At 41.1% G+C, this 22,237-nt stretch overlaps 1 protein-coding gene across 12 annotated transcripts in view; it reads left to right on the top strand.

The window, feature by feature from the left end:
- Positions 1 to 22,237, top strand: part of EPHA5 (EPH receptor A5) — a 195,232-nt gene that overhangs the window by 12,250 nt on the left and 160,745 nt on the right. For all 12 annotated transcript variants that reach the window (XM_039550865.1, XM_039550873.1, XM_039550866.1 and 9 more), the window contains exon 2: positions 2,989 to 3,053. In XM_039550865.1, coding sequence (XP_039406799.1) covers positions 2,989 to 3,053 — 65 coding nt within the window. The remainder of the gene's footprint in view (positions 1 to 2,988; positions 3,054 to 22,237) is intronic.

The following is a 22,237-nucleotide window of genomic DNA, read 5'->3' as shown; positions in this document are numbered from 1 at the left end:
AACCTGGAAATGATGCAAGCAAAGGACAGACATGGTGGAAGTGACTGGGGAGGGTGCTGATGGGGAGGATGCAGACACCTTATATCTAGATGGAGCAAGCGATAATTTGTGTTCAATATACCAGAATTTTGGGGCTTCACAAAGCAAAACATCTTTGTCCTTGGCAGTGGTTTAGGTTAGTGGCTAAATATATTCATCAGAGCAGATTGATGCAGTGCATTGTTTCAGATGGTACCCTGTGAAAGCAGCCCTGAGCAGATGCCTATGGGGCAGTCTGTATCTGCTGTGCCTTACACACCCCTTGGGGTGTGCTGGGAGCCCCTCTGGTCTCCACAGCAGCCCACACACAGGGGACAGAGTCAAGTCACTTGTCACTTTTGCCTTCCTGGCACATGAGTTTTGAGTTACTGCATGGTACCTGGCAAAAGTTGTATTCCATCCTATTTATTTTGCTCCATGCAGAATGTGGGAGGATACAAGAGGAATTGAGTCTTTTCTAGTATTCGTCTCTGCTAGCTGACTCACTAGTTGGAAGATTCCCACTGACTTGACTTAGAGTTGAATGGGCTATATTATCTTTTCATATGCAGAAGATTATTTTGAATTTGAAGTTAATAATAGCAATTTTTAAATTGTCATTGATAGAAAGATAATACAGTATTTAGCTGTATCATGTTCTTTTTATGATCTGATGTTCGAATAAAGCACTTTTTCTGCTTTTTCCTTAATTAGTATGTCATGGAGAAGCTTGTGACATCAAACACAGCATCTAATTACATTCATTAGTAGCATCTCCAGGACAAGTTTTAATTAAGTTGTACAATGTAGATCAATACTTGTTTTGCATCCATTGCAACTTAACGACAGGAATATAGTGTTCTGCACAGTTTAATTACAGTGATTGCAATAGAAGGAATTTGAGTAAACCTGCCATTTTAGCAACTTCACTGCTGTCTCTTGATTTTTAAAATAGGATACAGTTATAATATGGGACATGTTATCTATGTGTGTCTTATTTTGAAGAGTGTTTTAGGGTCATTCTTTTTATTCCAAGAAAATGCGGTGTAGTTCAGGAGCACTTGGATGACAGTGCTTGGCTCCAGCTGGAGCAGGAGAAATTAATGACCATTTTACCTGAAGACTTCATAAGGGGAAAGACTGGGCATAACTGGGTGACATATCTAGTGGTAGGTGATAGCAATACTTTTATTTTGCATGGACTCTGGGGTGAAAAGCCACCTGATTGTATGTTTACTTACTGTGAATATAGTTCAGTGCAGTTTCTGAGTATTGCTTCCACCACGTGTCCTGTAGTTTGGAAGCACTGACAGCTTCCAACTGTTTCCTCTTTTGGCAGGAGAAAGCAATGCAGAAATGAAAACCCTGAGCCATTGAATGTGTTTTGCTCAACATCACAAAAATATACTTGACCAGGCAGAACATGTATGCCTTGTGATAGTGTCCTGCATTAATACTTGCATACGTTGTGAAAATATCTGGATAGACAAATCACTTTTAAGATAATTTTTTGCCAGATCTGAGAACTCTATGTTGTATTTTTTGTGGCTTGGCCTGGTTTTGTGTACAGGGGACTACAGTAGTCAGCCTTCAGTGGTAGAATGATAAAGACCAGATTGGTTTAGAGAACTTTGTTTTTTTCTGAACTAAATCGGTTGTTTAGTCTTCATTTGTTTTAAAATACTCCTTAATATTTTAAATCTGTATCGTGGATTTCTTACTCTGCCTCTGTAAATGGTGTAACCCTGAGGGTTAGTTATGATACCTACCTGCCTTCTTCATACTTGTCCATGCAAGCTGTTTCTCTTCTAAAGGAAAGAGCACAGAGCCTCCTCACCCTTTTCAAGCTTGTTCTTGGTCTAGATCATCATGTGCTAGAAAGTCTTGAAATTGCAATTGCCAAAACTTCCAGTGGGATTTTTAAAGAACACGCAGGGTGGAGGTCAGGAATTGAACACCCAGGGAAATGACTTCCTTTTCAGGAAGGACGTGAGTTGAAAAAGTGAGGTATTATGCAGACAAATATACTGAGAGAAGTGAGAGTTGTGATCTGATGAAGTGTGCTATTAAGGTAGACAAAAGTTGCTCCTAGGTTGAGATTTTGGATGACAGTTGATGGTTCAGAGACAAGCTTCTGACTTGGAGAGTTAAAGCCCTGGGTGCGGGAGGTGAAAGCTCAGCACCAGAAGCTGCTAGTTTTTCTTAGCTGAGTAAGGTTGTGTAGATGTAGTCACCTCTCACTTTTTACCCAGTGTTTCAGGTAGCAAGAGAGGAAAGAAATGTTACAAGCTTGGGAATAGTTCATTTGCTGTTTAATGTAAATTGTTGGCTGCTTGTGTGACTTAACCACTCATTAATTTTTGTGTGTAGAAGAAAAAAGATCCCTTGCATAGCTTATAATGAAGATGTCAAAGACTTTTGGAGAAAAATGTGGAAGAGGAAGAAAATAACAGATTCCTGATGAGAGTAATACTTGCACATATAATACTCCAAAAATTAAATTCTTGTTTTGTTCTTGTCTTAAGGGCCTGAATATGCCCAAAATACATGCCACCTTAGAAGAAATGTGTGTATAAACACGCACAGATGTTTGTGAGTGTATTTTTATACCTATATACTCTGTGTCTTACATATACACATATGTACACAGTGTACATGATGTACTTGTTCCACCCAAAAGATCAGGTCCTAAGAATGTGAAGGATCTGGATTTTACAGAAGTTCAGTGCATTTGCAGCTTGGTTTCTGTGGCAGATCTCAAAGGAATAAGCTAATGCATACATAGAATTGTTCTCATTGTATGACCTCATTGTTAGAGGAGTTACTGCATTGTTATTGTGCTTTACAGAAATCCAGCTTCCTTGGTTAATTATAAACAATCTGTTTACCAGAGCCACCCATACCTTGAAATACCTACTGAAGTTTGTATCCGACCATCTTCTTTAACTGTTTTTTTTCTTTTATTTTCAGTGAATTTACTGGACTCACGCACAGTAATGGGGGATCTGGGATGGATAGCCTACCCAAAAAATGGGGTAAGTCTCTGTTATTGTTTGCTTTCTCTCTCACAGATTATACTAATCATTTCCATTCGGAAAGTAGACTACTGGGTTTAAAAACTCTCTAGAGGGATTTGTCGGCAATGGAGGGGAAAAAAATAAATAAAACAACAAGCTGTGACTGAAGAAATGGAGCTGTGTGGCTAGGGGATTGATTTATTTATGCAGCAGAGCCAGCCACAAGTATTAAAAAATAATCATGAGTCAGCCTCCTCACTCCTCCCCCCTCCCCAAGAAAATCCATGAGGTTATTTAAATTTCTCTTAAATTATAAATTCTTAGGTTTTTTTCTTGAGCCTTTGTGGTAAATGTGGAATACAATGTTTTGGAAGTTAGCTTCTGAAAAGCAAGGTCTGGAACGTGGCTGTTAGCTTTAAATGAACAAGGCTGTTCACAAATACGTCTCAGATTCATGATAAAGTTCTGGGACCTGATAACACTGAAACAGGAGCTGAGTTCTAAGCGCCTTGAAGAGTCTCCGTCCCTTACCATTACTTATATGAAGAGCTGTTCAGCCTCAGGAAGAGACAACTGAAACAATGATGTCAGTATCTGAAGGGAGGGTGCCAACAGGACGGAGCCAGGCTCTACTCAGTGGTGCTGAGCAATAGGACAAGAGGCAATGGGCAGAACCTGAGGTACTGGAAGCTTCACCTGAACATGAGGAAGAACTTAGTTATTGCGTGGGTGACCGTGGGTCATTGTGTGGGTAACAGGTTGCCCAGAGAGGTGATGGAGTCTCCCTCACTGAAGATACTCAAGAACCCTCTGAACACAATCCTGTGCCATGTGCTTTAGGATGACCCTGCTTGAGGAGGGAGGTTGGACCAGATGACCCATTGTGGTCCCTTCCAGCCTGACCCATTCTCTGATTCTGTAGCTGAAAGAACCTGGCCCTCCTAATTTGATACTTGAAATAAGTGATGGAATTTAGATGCATTGATACCCTCCAGTGTGTCTGCTTGACCTGACTGCATCATGTGAACAGGATGTGGTTTTTGGTCTTTGGTTTGGGACACCCTGTGTCCTGTACTGTGACAGAGCTTTGGTACAGTCTTGAAAGGTTGATTTCTGCACCATCCTGGGTATTCCTGTCAGCTCCTGAAAGCCATGAGCACTGTGTGAGGTAAGAAAGCATCCTAAGTCAGAGATGCTGCATGACTGAGCCCTCCAACAGAGCAAGTCTCAGGAGTGTGTTATTCCAGAGTTTTAGTCACCAGATGAAACAGACTGAATAATTGTCTTGGACTCCAGTTGGGTTGTTATAAAGATGGTGGCAGGGTTTAGATAAAATTCAGCCAACCTTGAAAAAAAAAAAAAAATATAAAAAAGACAGTAAATTAAAGTCTGTCATTCCATATATTCTGTGTGGATGAAAGGTTGTAGAAACGGCAGCTTCACTCGGACAAGCTGCATGTGTATAGGCACAGGTTACAGCAGGGATGTGAAAAGCTACACAGGGATCTGATTTTATTTTCAGTTCAGCCCAAGATCTAATCCTGTTATGGTTGGTCTATAACTTTTCTTTTAATCAATTGATTTAAAGCTGAGAACAAAATTTACTCTGCTTGCTTGTGTGAGCATCAGAATAACTGGTGTCATTTATGCTGGCAGAGTAATATTTTGGTGCCATGGGGCACCATAAAGATCCCAATGTCCAATTCTTAAAGGATGATTTTACTTTTTGAACATCTCCTGGTATTTTTCCTGTGGTATAAAGAACAGTTCCGGTATATCCCAATGCCCTTAAAAAGAGTATCAGCAGAAAAACAGATAGGGCTGAGAAGTTCAGAATACTTCTGATTCTGTATGTATAGATGAGTAAATCAAAAGCTAACTATCCCACACGTAAGCTGCAGTTGTAGCTTTTCATTATTTAGGGAAACCTTTCTATATCTATAAGCTCGGTTTGCAAAGAGCACATGGAAGTACACTCATGAATGCCAAATTAAGGGTTACTGACTGAATAGGGAGAATTTTTTTTTTCCCTTAATTAACTTCTACTTTTTATTTAAAAATGAATTAGGCAGTTGCTTTTCAAATTTCCAGAAATCTCTTCTTAATCTTCTTTGTTTTCGTGGGACATCATAAAAATCCAGGAGGTTTGTTCAACCGTCTTTTTTTTTCACTAATATATTTTCAGTATTTTATAAGCACTAAAAAAGTCTTCCCAGAGTTACTTCTCTAACTGCTATATCTACTCTGCAATCAGCTACGCTACAGTTACACGCTCTTTGCTTAATTTTTTTACAAGATCTACCTAACATAAATATTTAAAGCAACTCTCACTTCAGGATTTGAATTTGGAAAAGGAGGGAGCTTTAACTGACATCAGAGATAGGCATTGTCATGTGTTTTGAGGCATTCTCATATGAATTTATTATCTCAGGATATTCTCCTAGGGAAAATTTTCAAGGTCCCTGTATCACTCTGCACAGTCACCCATCAAGGAAAGGAGCAAAAATGTCAGGCTGTGTCACACTTTGCAGCACCACAGTGTGTAGATACAAACCATGTTCTGAAGCAAGCTTTTTGATGCATGGTGTTTTATTATTGCTGTAAACAGTATCCTGTGGAGTGTAGTCACTTTTCAATGGTGGTGCAGTTCCAGCTGAAGATACACTGGTACTCTTCGGATGTTGCTGCTTCTCCACTTGATTTTTATTATCAATCTTAATGGGATGCAAATACTTTTCGTAGAACCACAGCTGCTAGAAGCAGGAGACTGTACCCGGGCACAGTTGCAAGTGTTTAGTCTCTGGCATTGTATGGGAGTGCTTGGGAGAAATTATCTTCATATCACAAAGGCTCAGGCTGGTAGGTTTTGAAAACAGATTTCCACATTTAAAACAAACAAACGAAACCCCACAAAAAGCCCCTACCAAGACAATTGGGATAAGAGGTCCAGGCAAGCCAAATGAACTTGCTTTTGGTAGATCCTTTGTAGATATCGTAGTCTCAACTTCTGTTACAGCTGTGTGCCATGTTAATTTTTGTGTATTGAATCTTTAAGACATTCCATGCTGCAGAGAGGTCCAGCTGCCCTTGTTCAGTCTCTTGTTCACGTCATTTTTGCTGAACACAATGGGAGAATGTGATCTAACTTGGGAAATGAAAGCAGCATTTTATGGGAAGGAGACTGACTCTCCAGCCTGGAAACAGATCAGGCTTAAAAGTAGACCTGTTTCATGCCTGTCATCTCAAATGAAGAAGCACTGCAGCTGCTTAAGTCCCCACAGGATCAGACCTTGATCCACTGCTAAACAGTGTGTGCTGGCTCATCTTGTGAGTAGTGGATTTTATGGGACGGGAGAGGAGCACTTCAGTCAAGGGTGTCTTCTGAAGAGCTTTGGCTGCCGAGGCACTTTCTTGGTGTGGGTTTGCATGGTGGCCATTATCCTTGCAGCCTGGTTGGCCTTCATATTCCCCATGCACAAAGAAGGGAAGAAAAATGCCCCTCTTCCTTCATAGGGAGTATTGAGGGATGAATAGAAACGAGATGACTGAAATATGCTATGGCCAAGTAGGGTTTTGAAACAATGCCTCCTGGTGTGAAGAGCCAGCTGTTGAGCTGGAGAAAGTGCTTTTGTATTTCTGCTGCTTTCCCCGGAAGGGTAAGTAAGTTGCAGTAGTGTGGCTTCTGGCTTCCCTGTGTGCATTCAGCAGCTTGCAGCAGTTGTGCAGTCAGATCTTAAACTTGCAGTTTGTCTGCTAAAGCATGGGCAAACTTCCTGTGAGGTCCTCATGGCCATGGAGCTCAGAAAAGGGACTCTCTCCCTGCCAAAACAGCATGGTCAGCATGGAAAGTGCTGCCCTTCTCACACTCAGGTTAGGGATTGATCCTGTTATCACATGCCAAAGGGACAATTTTGACTTTTTTTTGCAGCTCATGTAAGTTTGTTTTAACTTGAAGGAGGTTACTGTAATTACCAGAGGCTGTATCAGGAAAGTCTGGTCCCTCTTGTGTAGTAAGAAGCCCTCACAAGCACATGAACAAAACCAGTCAGGCTTTCTGTTAAAGGCTTGTACAGCAGGTCTGCAAAATCTTTTGCCTCTGGACTGATTCCTGGGACACTGCTTAGGATTTCCCAAACTGGGCACCTCCGAGGTTTGTGTGTGCCTTGTGTACGGCTGTGACACTGGATAGCTGTGACCTGCAGAAACTGCCTGTACTGCTCTGTGCTGAACACACATTTTTATCATGTGGGAGCTCACAGGGGTAGGCATGAGAGTAAGTGCTGTGACAGAAATAGTCGGGTGAGGTCAGGCAGTGGCTGTAGGCTGCATTGCCTCCTCTTCCTCCCTTGATCTGGCAGGAGGCTGTGTCATGCATTTCAACTCTCTGCAAAGCCATAGCAGGGGCAGAAGCTGCAGAGCACCCTGCAAACCTGTGCTGTTCAGTTTTACTTGGTCTGGCCAAGTGACAACCAAGTCACTTTTAACAATATCCAGGTAGTTGCAAAAGTTGCTGATAATAATAAAATCTTTCTTTAGCTGGTTTGATTTTATTTAGCAGTTATATCTGATTTTTGTTGCAGTGGCTATTATAGGGCTGATTTACTTGTTTCAGACCCTCCCTCCTTTTACTGTTACTTTAAAACTTCTTTCTTTTCAGATTAGAAGTACTCTTTTTCTGTCCAAATCAGAGTGCCACACACCTGCTTTGCTTTTGTGTAAAGGGTTTTATTCCATCTCCTCCACCTCCCATTGATTTCCCTGAACTTCCTCTAGCACAGAACAGGAAAGTCTCTGTGGTCCTTGGGGTGTTGGCTCTGTGCTATGGCTCATTGCACAGCTCCTTATGATGGCTTTTTTTTTTTTTTTTAGGCTCAGACTGGAAAATAAACATGTCCTGAGGAACCTGGTCCTGTGGAGATGTTCATTTTCTGCAATGAATAAAGAATTGTGAGGGAGCTAGATGATTTCTTGCATGTGAACAGCAAGAGGGAAAGCAATTGCCCCTCCTTTGGGTGTTTACTAAGGTCAAATACTGAAAGTTGGGGGTAAATTCATCTAGACTGATTCTACAAGTTGGTTCTCATTTCTGTAGGATATTGGTGGGCTTGATTTTTGTATTTGGTTGATTTGGGGGGTTTTTTGGTTTGGTTAGGTTTTGTTTTTTCTGAGCGGCATTTCTGGCTCAGTTTTTTGAGGGCAGGTACCCTAGGGTGCCTCTTTAAAGTTAAAAATAACAGCAGTTTTAGATTCCTCAGCATGGTTTGGGAATAATTCTTGTTGCTCTCTGCCAGTCCTAGTTTAGATAGAGATTTAACACAGGAATCCTGGATTGGAGGCAGTGCTTGCCCTCAAGGGATAGAAATAAAATAAAGGGGGAGGGATAGGGGGTAGTGAAAGGACAAGGAGGATTCTTGGCACCATTGAGCTGTGTCATGTAGTTATGATTATAATTGGCATTTTCAGGGCAGTACTTTTGGCAGCCTGTGGGGGTTTTTTTCCTGCAAATGCTGCTGCTCGTCTGTGACCGGTGTAGAAAAGGAATCAGAGGGATCTGCTCTGTGGTTTAACCCCAGCCAGCAGCTAAGCCCCCCACAGATGCTTGCTCACGCCCCGCTCCCCAGTGGGATGGGGGAGACAATCAGAAGGGTAAAAGGGGAAAAACCCATGGGCTGAGATAAAGGCAGTTTAATCAGTAAAGCAAAAGCCATGCGCGCAAGCACAGCAAAACAAGGAATTCCTTCCCCACTTCCCATGGGCCAGCAGGTGTTCAATCATCTCCAGGAAAGCAGGGCTCTATCAGGCATAACTGTTACTTGGGAACTCAGAACACCATCACTCCGAACATTCCTCCCTTCCCTCTTCTCTCCAGCTCTATATGCTCCATATGGTGTGGAATATCCCTTAGGTCAGTTGGGATCAGCTGTCCTGGCTGTGTCCCCTCCCAACTCCTTGTGCACCCTCAGCCTTCTCACTGGTGGGGTGGTGTGAGAGCCAGAAAGGCCTTGACTCTGTGTAACCTCAGTAAGGAAAACATCCCTGAATTACCAACACTCTTTCCATCACAGATCCAAAATACAGCCCATACCAGCTACTATGAAGAAAATTAACTCTATCCCAGCCAAAACCAACACACATGCTAACGTGCAAGAATGCAATGAATACGTTAGCAGGAAGCATGATGGAAATAAGTAATACCAAGTAGCTGAAAAAAATGTTAATGGCACACTAAAAGCCTGCAGTTTGGATGCTCTGTTTATATGGAAACATTTCTGTACATGCGCAGTTTAGTAAGAAACAGTACTGCACATCCAAGGGTTTGAAGTAAACTGAGTAATCCAAACCCAGGCAGCAGTACTTGAAGTGTTCTGTTATATACAGAATAAAGGAATCTTACATGAACAATATGTGGGATGATGTTGAGCTCAAGAGTTGAAACATACAGGGTTTGTTTCCCCACTAGAATTTTTTAAGGTAATGTGTAGTATCTATATATATGTAAACTTCTGTCCTCTGTGACCCTCTTTCTGGTTCTTCATGTCCATGGTCATTTTTACTCATCTCGTGGGGCCATGATGATGTGTTTTCTTTTGGTTGTGCTGCCTGCTTGGTGTGCCAGAGGCATGCGTGCTTCTTTCATATAGTGTAATTCCAACAAAAGAGCTTGAGCTTTGGGTCTGAAAAGACACCAGAGGTTGATGATGCAGTTGTAGGAGACCCTTGTGGTAATTAACTGTAATTAATTGTGTTTTAAAGCAGAGCTGACTTCATGTTTCCGACTCCGAAGGCCCCAGAGTGAGAATGAAGATGCTGGAGTTAAAGGGAGTAGGGCGCTGCTATGAGAGGTGAATTTGGCCAGCAGACTATGGTCCAAATTGGTGGATTTCCCTGCTGAGTTGGTGGCTCTGCCAGTGCTCATAGAGCTGCATTTGTTTCACCAAGCTTGATTATACCAAGCAGGATCTAAAGAGATCAGCTTCTTTGTGTAAGAAGGCTGATGGAGTTGGGTGTAGCACAGAGTATTGGACTGGCCCACAGCCACCAGAGAGGAGAGGAATAAGCTTTCATCCAGGTTTGCAATGGGTAGGACAAGAGAAAATAGAATTTGTTTCATCTAAACCAGTTCAGGTTGAATTTGATGGAATGTGCCTCCTGCTGGTTCGTCTGTGGGGCAGATGCGGGATTTCTGTCACAGGAGGTCTCTGACAGCAGGTTGGACTGTCTCTGCTGCTCTGGTCAAGCAGAGTTTGTCTCTTCTGGAGGAACAAACTGGGTGATCTGTTCTGACCTATTGCAGCCCGAAGTCTGAAGCCCTTCTGTCTGAGAGCTTGTCTTGACTCTGTCTAGGGTGAGATCTGTTTCTGTTTCGCTCTGAAATTTGGTGTAGGGTTTTTTGGTTGTTTTTTCTTTTCTTTTGTTTTGTTTTGGGTGGGTTGGTTATTTTGTTTTGGGGTTTGGTTTTTTTTGGGGGGGGGGGGGTTTGGTTTTTTTTTTGTTTTATTTTGTTTTTAATCTTGGCCTGACTAAGATAAGGTTACTGTTACTCATTCAGCAAGCTGCATTTAAGGTCCACTTTAGATACCTGCAACATATTAGCTGCACTGCTTTTAAACCAGAGTACCCCATGCTAGACAAGAGTTCTCATTGTATAGCCTTGCCACTTTATTCATGTCCTTTCTCATGTCTCCTATCTGTAGTTGAATATTTTCACTCCATTTGAGACTGCTCTTGTTGTCCTGTCCTCTTAGCTGGCTGCCCTTTGGTTTGTGTGCTATTGACATAAATCAGCATTTATTTGGGTGTAGCATCTGGTGAGGTGTAGGTCTTATTAAAGGAGATCTAAAATGCCTAGAGTACTCTAAGGTACTGTAAAATAAATTAATACTAGTGAGATTAAGAATAAAGCAAATCTTTATCTTGTCTAGAACTATATTACTGGAATAATATATTCTACCACAGGAAAAAATAAAGGTTGATCCTTCAGTATATCATTTTGTAAATACTGTTGTCAGCATTAGGTTCCTCCACACAGGCTCATTGGGCAAACAATAATCTCCTTTCATGCTAAAATGTCTTTTTTTTTCTCTAGTGTCTAGGAATTACATTGGGGGATAAAAGAGCTTTGAAGAGCTTTATCTTCTAAAACCATTGTTTTCTTTGTTACTTTTGTGCCAATTTCAGAAATATTGGTATCCAACAGTTAGTAACCATACAATTAAAATGTATTAACATAGTGCTGTCAGGGAAAATTTCAAACTATACAGAATAAAATATTACCATTACAGAATGCATATGCAACAGCCCAGGGTTTATAAAACATTCACTAGGATTTTATAGCTTATATTTATGAATTTTTGAAGTATATTTCTTACTGCTTCGTGTGCTAATATATGTATCTGTGAGTTACTTATCACTTAATTGCTTAATCCTTTTATAAAACTTCAAATGCACTGGCCTCATTTGACAGCATATATTTTGACTCAGGTTAATGGCTTTTTTTTGGTAACTAAATTCAAGAATGCATTCCTGTTTCTTTCTTTTTTTTCTTTTTTTTTTTTTTTTTTGGTTACTCATTCAGGAAAGCCAGCTAAAAAAACACATGAAAAAAAGAATGCTAGCTTCAAAAAGGTAAACACATGGTAGGTGTGTCCAGAAGGAGAACATTTTAAATGCAAAATTCCTGAAAATATTGTTAAGATGGAAGCTGCTATTTTGTCTTCATGGCAAGAAGTTGCCTTCTGTATACACAGTGAATGAAGACAATAAAAATTAGAGGGCTTATTTGAAGACCCTTCACCTAGGCTGAAACCTGAAAGCAGAGCATTCTGATTGACTGTTGTTTACTGCACAGTCCTCATGTGTGGTTATTCCACTATTAAGAAACAGTTCAGCAGCTGAACATCTAGCATTGTTAGAACAAACTTCCATCCATTTTTCAAGTTATTAATGGGAATCATTCAGAATTTGCTTGTCCTGATCAGAAAAACAGGGTGTTTCTCAGTTGCTGAAGGCTACATGCACATAGGAAAAGGGGAAGGTGGGACTGGGTTCTTGGCTGTTGAAAGAAAATGCCAGTGTTTTATTTGGAAACTCTTCTTGTCCCAATATATTTTGGGTTGATAGTCTTAATTTACCTTAAAGCATCTTCATTTTGAGGGAAAAAGCACGCTGAACTCTGTGATTTTGGGTATGTAACTAAAACAGACAGTAGGCATGAAGTCTGTTGGTTTAATATTGAGAATACTGTAGCAAAACAGATTGGAGATTAAGTATGAGCAGTACACCTGGATGCAAACCCATGCTTTGGAGGCTTTTGTGTTAACTCTGCTTGAAAGAAAAGTGGTAGCTCCTCTCACAAGCCTTTAGGCTCTTCAACATGAGTAATGAAGCATTGTTGAAGAGAATGTGGGTGACACCTGGCTATCAGTCATCTCTGTGATACCACTGTGATATTGTATGCTGTCAGGCTGCTGTGATTGATTGGCTGTACCCCATGGGATGAACAGTGAGTAGGAAAGAATTGCAGAACATGGCTTGGCTGCAGCTTCCTCTGCCAGGACAGAGGATTTGGGGGCGAAGAAAAAAACCTTACCCAGATCATCTCAAAAAAATAAAAGACTGCCATCCTGAGGGGAGTTGTGAGCATTTAGGGTAGAGAGCAATTATTCCTTCCATGTGTAATGGGACATCACTGATTCTTAATTCCATTTCAGGACAATTTACTGGAGACACATCTGTGATGTAGTAGTGACTTATAGTTAGGAGTGAATGATAACTTGCATGTTAGTTTGATCCTCACATACCCCTGTATGATCTTAGTGGTCTGAGAAAGGAATAATCCATGGACAAGTTGCCAGTTAGCTGCAGGGAGGAGGCGGGATTGGGCCCTGAGGTTGGTAAGGATGCAAGCTCCCCTGAGAAGAGTAGGGACTGTGGATCAGCATAGTGGGATGGAGGAGGAGGAGATGAAATTGCCTGCTGAGCTGGGCATCCCAAGGACAGCTCAGAGAAGGGCGGTGATGGCAAGGAATAGAGATAGCTGGTGGCTTTCTAAGGCATGGATCTGTCAGATCAGGCTGAAACACCCACACAGTCCTTTATTTTCTTTCTTTTGCTGCTTTCCAGGAAGGAAAGTATTATTAGATACTTCGTTCTTGCCAAAATGCTTTGATAAGCATTTAACTTACGTCTTCTTATTTATTTCTCTTTGTGATCATTACTCAAGTAAGTGCCAGGCCACTCCTTTTATTATATTGAATTCTTGACTTTACAAAATGAAGAGTTGAAAAAAATCAAATTCAAAAAAACACATCAAAAAAAGTAGATTTATTTAAATTGCTAGTGAAGTTCTCCATTACTAAAGCCTGGATCTTACTGATTTCCATGTATATGAACTACCTATATATTGAAGCATAATAGTGGCCTGTAGATCTGTTACTGGTGCTGCAATAAGATAAGCCAGAATCATGTAAAGATGTGTGCTTTCTGTGGATAATTGCCCTCCTTTGGATGCTTTCTTGCAAAGTTCAGAACTTCTGGCTCTGAAGTGGGTGGAGGACTGAACTTTTACGCTGCAGAAATCCACATTTGACTTCAGCAAAAATATTTTGGGACAAGTGACCTGACCCTTGCCTTCAGAGGTCTTCCTATAACCCCAATGATTCTTCTCATAATATTGACAGTATTAAATGTGGTACAGAAGATGAAGTTATCAGGAGAAGATGGTGCTGGGTATTTCTTGCTATGATTTGAGATACCATTATTGTTAATCCATTTTCAGTTTTGTCCTGGTTGTGAGAAAGAGCTGCTTGGTGTTCCACTTGTGCAAGTCAGCCTATCCCCTGCCTTGCTTAGGCTGTGAGCTAGACCAAGAGCTGGTGTGAGTGAGGGCAGGGTGGGAGAGGAGGTGATGACAGGAGTTCTTAAAGTATTTATTTATTGAAAGTTCTCTTTAGAATTAACTGATTATTTTTTTAAGGTGTTTGAGTTTTTATGTGATGCATAGGTGCCACTACTTCTGGGATGATAACCCCAAGACCTAAGTGTACTTAGCAGATGCCAAGTGTGGGGGAGAAATTGTCTGTTTCTGAAAAAGAGGATTTAAGAGGGTTTTTTCCCCTCCAGCTGTTTAGAAAAACTAGCACCTTCAATCTGTGTTGGCAGCCTTTTTCATTGGCACCTCATATTGTAATTTGGAGGGGGGGGAGGGGACAAGGGCAGGGGGGTTGCTTTAGCATATTCAGCCTGCAGACTCCAGGTACAGCACTGATGTGATTCTCCTGGTTTCCTGCTGGAGCCTGGAGGTCCTTCTTAGATCTTGTCACTTGAAGTTGAGGGTCATCAAAATAACTTGTGCTCTGTATGATGTCTGCTCAGTGTGGCTTGCTCCTAGTTCAGTCAACAGTAGAGGATAGCAAAAATATGACCTTTGGTCTTCTGTTCAGGAGCCTTGGGGGTATTGAGGTTTGTTTTATTTTAGCTTTATTTGCTAATTGAATTTAATTGAAAGATACACACTTAAGAGATTTGCCTTTGTTTCAAACCTCCGAACTGGTGGGCTGTTGGGGCTCCTTGCAAGACATAATTTTAAGTGGTTAGAACTGTAGGGCATATACTGACTTCTTTAGTTAGTTGCAGTGCAGATGTAAAGTCAGCCCATAAATCGTAGCCAGTGTTGTGATTACAAATCATTACAATAATGTGAGATTATTCAGTTTGTCACAAATCCTTCTAGACTACACAGTTAAAGTCATAACCACAAGTATAATCCTGTAAGACAAAGTTATTTCATTACACAATCTTTGTCTGGTTTACTGTTCACTTTATTTGATGCCAGATTGAATAACTGAATGTTTCTGTGTAGTTAACTTCAGTAGCAACACTCTGCCAGTTCTGGAGTTAATTTTGCAGTCTTAAAACTATTGATATTGATTAATATAGTAATTAGGCAAAGCCTTGATTTTCATTCTAGTGATGGGAAGATCAACTTTAAAATGATGAAGTTTTAGAAAAGAATTGCTAGTTACGTCCATCACTAGAGCTGTCTTGTCATATGATCAGGAAATAAATGAGTTGTGATACTGGTACATTGTTGGGTAGGTGACTGGAAGGAGGTTGGCACTTTCTTGCAAAAGCGGTGACTGCTGTCACTCTACAGAATTATAGTGAGGTGTGGACAGCTGCTGAACAGGAACAAAATGAATAGTTCACTTGGGAATGGATTTCAGACCATATCAAACCTTTTTGTACAATTTCAGATACCCATCTTATTTCTTATGTGGTACTTGTCTCTTCCTGGCATTGTTCTGATGCTTCCAGTGCAAAGGAAACTCCAGTGAGCCCAGTGACTCAGTGTGTCAGAGTAATTCTGATAAATACCCAGACTGAGATAATCAAAACCCGTCCAGGGATTACATTATTGTCCTACTTATTAATTTTAATGATAATTGAATATCCTTGCCGATTACTCAGGTTGTAAGCTCAGCTCCCCAAGCCCTGTATATTCAATTTCAAAACACTGCTTCTTCAGAATCTGGTATATGTACGTCGGAGTGGTGGTCTCGATGTGGACAGACAGTACAGATAGGCAGGAGCTACTGTATCCTTTGGAGTCACAGTAAGTCTGGCAGAGCCTGTTTCTCAGACCTGTATAAGTGTATTGACCTGGCAAATGTCTTTAGCCCCCAGGGGATTTGGTTATGGTGCTGCCTGTGTAATATTTGTAAAAGGCTTTTGCTGTGAAGGTGTTGAAGGGAAAGCAGGGAATCTTAAGCAGCCCTTGCTCGGTGTTTGCAAAGCTATTTTGTTTGATGCCACTAGCCCAGGTAAACCTTTTGGACTTCTCTGTTCTCTGCCCCTTTTGAGCACAGCACTATGGAGAGATTTTTTGCTTGCAGGGGTATCTCCTCCAGGGCTAACCTGGGGTGTTTCTCAGCACTGCTGTTTGCAGAGGCTGACCTTGCTGAAGCTGAATGTGCAGCAGTCCCTGTGCATCTCTCCAGGTGTTGCAGATGGTCTTTGTCAGAAGCCAGAATCTATGTTGAGTTTTTTTGTATGAGGGTAGCTTTTCCCAAACTAATTCCCTGGTGCTTCTGGCTGTGCTGGGAGACTACAGTGTCCCCATTGATCAAGGGTAAAACAAGCAACTAAGACCCAAAATGGGGACTAATGCCATTGGTGTTCTGCGTTTTCTTGAACTGGGAATGACCTAAGTTTGCAAGGTCTTGATTACTGCCTTTAAAAAACAGATCGTCCGCTTCCTTCTTTTCAACCTTTGTTTTGTTTGTTCAAAAATAAAGCAGCAAAGAGAGAGAGTAGAGTGCAAACAATTTTTCTTCACGCACAGTGCTGTGACCAAAGATATTACTTGGCAAATTTCCTTCCTTCTCTGCTCTGCAGAGTTTTAAAACTGAGAACTGTTTTTTCCTGTATTACAGCAAATATATAAGGAATCAAAATGATATTAAGGAAGAAAGTTGGGCAACACCCTGCTGTTCAAATATGTCGATTGCAAATCATTGACATTCTAGACATGCTATTTCTGTTTGTTAGTGAGTTATGGTTTCAGTGCTGGTGGGGTAAAACATTCAGTTGGGGAAAAGCACAAGATTATAGTATTTGCTAGTTCTTATATTTAAAAGAAGAGCAGATTCATGTGTGTGTGAGCTGAAGATAATGGTGGTGTAGCTTCCTAGGATTTAAGGCCACTGGGTCTGTTAACATTATGTAGTTGAATCTCTTGTGGCACGTATGGTGTAGAAACCTGTTCAGGGGTCCTTGCAGCAGGTCTGTAACCTTGATTTGGCCTACAGTGCATCTTCTGGAGAGAGCTTTCTTTGATTTAGTTATCCTCTTGTGGTAAGTCCATATCCCTCTATAGCTTGTACCAGCGTCACTCTGTCCTTATTGTAAGACAAATTAATATTTCTAGCTCAAATTGGTCAAACTTTATTTCTCAGTCAATGGATCTTTCTGTGCCTCTTCTTTGTTAGCTTTACGGGTGCATACTACTCATTTCTCTCTTCTCCTCCCAACAACTGTTTCAAGCAAACAGAGGCCACAAGCAAGTTAGCCACATCCCAGCCTTCTCTAATTTTTTAATGGTTTTTTGCCCTATAAAGTAGGACTTTGATCTCTTGGGTAGCTGTGGACTCTCTTGTGTGATCTTTGCAATTTGTCCTAGCTGAAGCGATGCTATGTGAAAAGAAAATGCCTTTCTGAAAGTGATCTTAGAAAATTGTTGCATAACCTTGTTTGCTATGTGAGGCAGATGGATCGCAATGAGAAGAAAATCATCCTTGTGATGGAAGCCAGGTAAAAATGAAGAGGGAATCTTAGTGGCTGCTCAGCTGGTTGCTGTGGCAGGTAGGAGATGCAGAATGGTGCAAGATGCTCTATGACATGAAAATGTGGGCTAGAGCTGCGCTGAAGACTGTCATCAGGAAACCTGTGGGGTGGTTGTATGGTAAGGGGAGTCCATGGGAGGTGGTTATGCTGCTACAGGAGTGTACCATGTACACAGGTTTTGGTAGGAAGACAGGTTCCTGTTACAGTGGAAGATACAACCTTGGAGCCTCTTAGAGCCCTAGGAAAGGTGGGATTCAGTCCTGGCTCAGCACCAGCTTCTGTGCAAGTAAAGGCAGCATGCCTGCAAAGCCAGATACCTTTCGGCATCTCAGGAGTCTGCATCCCTGAGCAAAGGAGACAGAACCAAAATCACCTGTGTGCTTGGATGGCCTGTCTGATTGCTTCAGTCCACACAAATGTGAAAATTCCCCTTTTGTATGTATGAGTGGTAGAGTTCTTTTGGGCCTGGTCCAATGTCACTTGCTCACAAGGCAAGAGGAAGCTATTGGGAAGCAAGAACAGGTTTTTGTGTTCTTCTCCTAAATGGCTAATTCCTTGACTTGGCACAAAATTTCTTTCACTGCTTACTGTTTTAAGTTTCTTTGTGCACAGTAATTTATGAATGACAGCAAACATTATTAGAAAGCTTTGTGTGTTGTGCACTATGGGGGCAACATTTCAGCATCAGAGTACCATTTCTTCAGTGGTCTTCTTTTCAGTGGGTATGTGTTTTGGTAAGGAGAATGATGTCAATTAACCACATAACCTGCAGAAGTGCTGTTCCCTATGCTAATTAGCTCTTCCTCTGAGAACTGTACTTTTAATTTATTTTTCAAAGTGCATTCACTCATCCTTTTCCTTTCAAACTTCAGCACTTTGTGAAATATGCATCCGGGTTTGCTGAAAGACTCTGAAGCTGACGAGACAAAAATTGAAAGGGGATTGATTTAATGGTTTAATTGCTAAATAATGATGAAACTGTGGTTGTAATTTCATGTTACTGTGAAATGGCCAATCAGTCCATTTTGTAGAGTGAGAGCAAGGCCTAGGATAGAGCTGGATAAATAATCATCTGTAGTTTCTGTGCCAAGTGGTACCTTTCAAGGACTCCTGAAGATTGTGTAAAACTTCTTTTACCAGAAATCCAGACTCCAGACAAGAATTATCTTGCCTAGCTGTAAAATGCTGTTGCTGCAATTTTACTGAGTTCTGTTCATAAGCTGCAGATCAGAGTGTTTGGGGTGGCCAAAATCCAGCAGGTCCTTTTCCACCTGGGATCAGCAAATTGTGATCTCCCACCGTAACCCAAATTTGCTGGAGGAAGGGTTGATTGATAGCAATCTCTTTTCTCATAAGGAAATGTAGCCCCTTCCCATGTCCACATGTTTACTTGCTCTTGCTACTCTGCCTCTCCAACTTCTAACCCACCATTAATCCCAGTGCACCCTGGATAGAAAATAACAGTAGTAAGAGCTTGTAGCTTAACCGAGCAGGCAGAGATGTAGCAATACACCAGTTAATTCATTTTCTGTTTCAACTATTTTGGATAGTTTGTTCTCTTAGGAACCACATGTCTTCAGCCATTTCTGTATTCTTCGCCTCTGCCTTAGGGACTTGGGCCTGGAAGAGACACTTATTGTAACCTGGTGAGGGCAATAAACATGAATCTTAATTCCTGTGTACCCACTCTGTACTCCCACAAGGCATGGGCATGTTGGTGCTAGCTTTAACCCACCTTACTTAGGTGACAAATATATGTGGCTTGTCATAGGCTTGGCTGCCTGATCAGATGCTGCCTTCTGAAACTTCTTTGGATCCCACTTAAAAGTTCTGAATGATGGTTTGACTGTCATGGCAAGTTCTCACTGTGGGTGATTATGCCCTGCCCCCCAATAACAAAGTTGTCTTCCCTTCTCTTCAAAAGCATTCAATTTAAATTCCAGGATCTTTTGTTGGTTAGGCAAAAAGCAAACTAATAACAGATTTTTTTTTTTTTTTTCCTCTGTGTATGTGTTGCAGTATTACCATCAGGCTAAGCCATGGTTTACCTCTTGGTTAAGAAAACAATTCGAGTTTTTTCAGTTTCTTCTGAAAACTTCAGCAGCTTTCCTAGACCTTGCATTATCACAGCTGATTGCCAAAGCAGCATTTATTTCTGCATTGCAGGCATCTCAGCTGAGTATTTGGCACACGATTGTGTTTCCTTTCCTAGCTGTGGCATGTTGACGTTCAAGTGGTTCTTCGGTGGTTGTCAGATACCGGGAGAGAGTGTGGAGGTTGCAGGTATGAAATGTATTCTTTGTGAAATGGTTAGGATATAGGACATCTGTCGCAAACAATTGAGCACATCTGTGTTTCTTCAATTCCAGATTAAAAGAAACATTGCACCTTTGTCCTGCAGATTTACATCCATGTAATTCTGGTGCCTTATTTAAATGGTAACATAAACCTGACACAATGGGAATTAAATTCCGTAGAATAAAAAGTAACTAAAAGTTTCATTATGTGGTGGAATAAGCATGCCAGGCATCCACATGTATAATTTATTACCTATAGTGGGGTAAGTATGATAAACCCATTCTGTTCATTCATTTTTAGATCTTAGCATACTGATTCAGACCTTAACTGAAAGTGAATATACAATCAATGTGAGGCTTTTTATGCAGTTTGAATAATGTAGGCCTGGCAAGGTTCTTTAATTAAATAATTATTCTTTGTTCAATCAGAATAGATTGTTTTGCTATAGGGATTGCAGGCAAGTACATGCAAAATCTGCCCTGAACTGATCGTGTTTTAGCTGCTTACTGTAATCCTGAGTGATAATCTTTGTCACACAAAGCAGTGAGACCAACCCAAAAACCAGGGAAAAAAGTTGCACTCAGATATTAAAAATGTAATGCCTAATTCTGAGGTAATTAAAGAAAATCATGCTAAGATGCAGTTTGTTGGTGCTGTGCACAAAGTTAGAGCTGCCTGACAGGTGGGAAAAGTGGGTTTTGTAGACAGTTCCGATTCACCAGAACTGTCACCAAACCCAAAGTAAGCTAAGGTACTCAGCATGTGGGCAATCAGGAAATCTGGTTTGGGATTTTTACTGGTAACCCCATGTATTCAAGAGGTGGCAAATGGAGCTGTTAAGGGGAGGTGCAATGAATCGCATGTTGTGTGTGCCTACCGCGCGCGCCAAGTTCCCGTAGGAGGGTCTGCACAGGCAGCGTAGCCTTGTCATTTCTTCTGAGAGTCTTGGAAATGCAAAAAATCTGTTTGGCGTGGGGGCTGCTGCTTGTAGCATCGCACAAGGCTGGCTTCAGATGGCCCCTGCTGCCACGGCATATCATTAATGCAGCTCACAGCAGCTGGACTGAGAGGACTGCAGTGTTTATTAGGGGAATATAATCATTTAAGCCTGAATAAGCTTCAAAGCTCTAATGTGGCTGTTTGGCCAACAGAAATGAGATGTAAATTTGTGCTGAATAGCCACTGATTACAGAAAGATGATTAATGTGAGGTTTAAAATTGATTTATGGGTGCAGTTGTCAAGGCCTAAGCCATGAATGTAATATTATCTCTATGAAAAGCTTTGGGTAGATTAAAGACCAGGGAGCAGTGGCAAAATAATGCATTTGCTGGAGGATCTGATACAGTGTATGGGCTGTCTGTAATCTAGTCAAATTTTGTATACGCCTGAGAGGTTAGACTTTGCCAGTGCAGCACGTGGATAATTGTATCACTTTGCGTAAAATATTCAAAAACCAAGGAGTTTAATCTGCTCTATATGCATTAAATAAACATTTAGATCAAGAATCTTCTTCTTTTTTACTGAAAACTCTTAAATGTGTACTCCCTTGAGGGAAATTTTATGAAGACAACAACAAGGATAAAGAGAAAGAAGGTGAGCTTAGATTTTGCAAATTTTTGCTGTTTGGTGCATTAAAAATAAACCAAATGCTATTTTTGTTTCAATTGAAGTAAACAGTTAGAGTCCCCACAAACATTTTGATTTATTAAATATATTAGCGCAACATTAAAGTAATAAGGAAAACTTACTTTCTTGTTGCTTTTCAAAATTGTTCTGTGAAACTTTTGGTCACATCAGATGATGAATAACGTGAAAAATATCCCAAAGCCTTTGAAAATCCAAGCATCCCTAATCCTAATACTTACCCTACCCTACTCTAAACCTAAGCCTAACCCCTAACCCAATGTTAACCCCTAACCCAATGTTAACCCCTAACCCTAAACCCAAACCTAACCCTAAACCTTAACCCAACCCTAAGGCAGCAACCCTAACCCTATCCTTAACACGAAACGCTAATCCCTAAACCCTAACCTAACCCTAGCCCTAGGCCCAACCCTAACCCTATCCCAACCCTAACCCAATCCTGAGTCCTTCTGAAGATCTGGCTCTGTCAGCCTCCCAGTGTTACACCACGTGGTGTCGGTTACACCACGTGGAGTTGGTTATACCACATGGTGTCAGTTATACCATACCACATGGCATCGGTTACACCACGTGGTGTCGGTTATACCACATGGTTTCAGTTATACCATGCCACCTGGCGTCGGTTATACCACGTGGCATCAATACTGTTGGTTCTGGCCTTTGTTAAGTTGCTCTGCAATGGGTGTATATTAAACAGTGAAAAATGATTTAATGGTATTTTGTTTCTTCATTGCTTCATTCACGCTCGTCTCCCTTGTCTTTCCCTCCGTTGCTGGACTGTGATTTGAAATGGATGTTTTAATTCAGATATACAGCGAATTTCAAACCTTTAGAAAAATAAACCTGTGGGAGGGGAGGTGGGGTTTCCAGATAACACATTGCTTTGTTCTAGTAAGGGGATTGGCACAGTCCCTGA

The sequence above is a fragment of the Corvus cornix genome, chromosome 4 (assembly GCF_000738735.6).
Source record: "Corvus cornix cornix isolate S_Up_H32 chromosome 4, ASM73873v5, whole genome shotgun sequence".
Lineage (NCBI taxonomy): Eukaryota > Metazoa > Chordata > Aves > Passeriformes > Corvidae > Corvus > Corvus cornix.
This window is presented reverse-complemented; position numbering and strand designations above follow the sequence as displayed.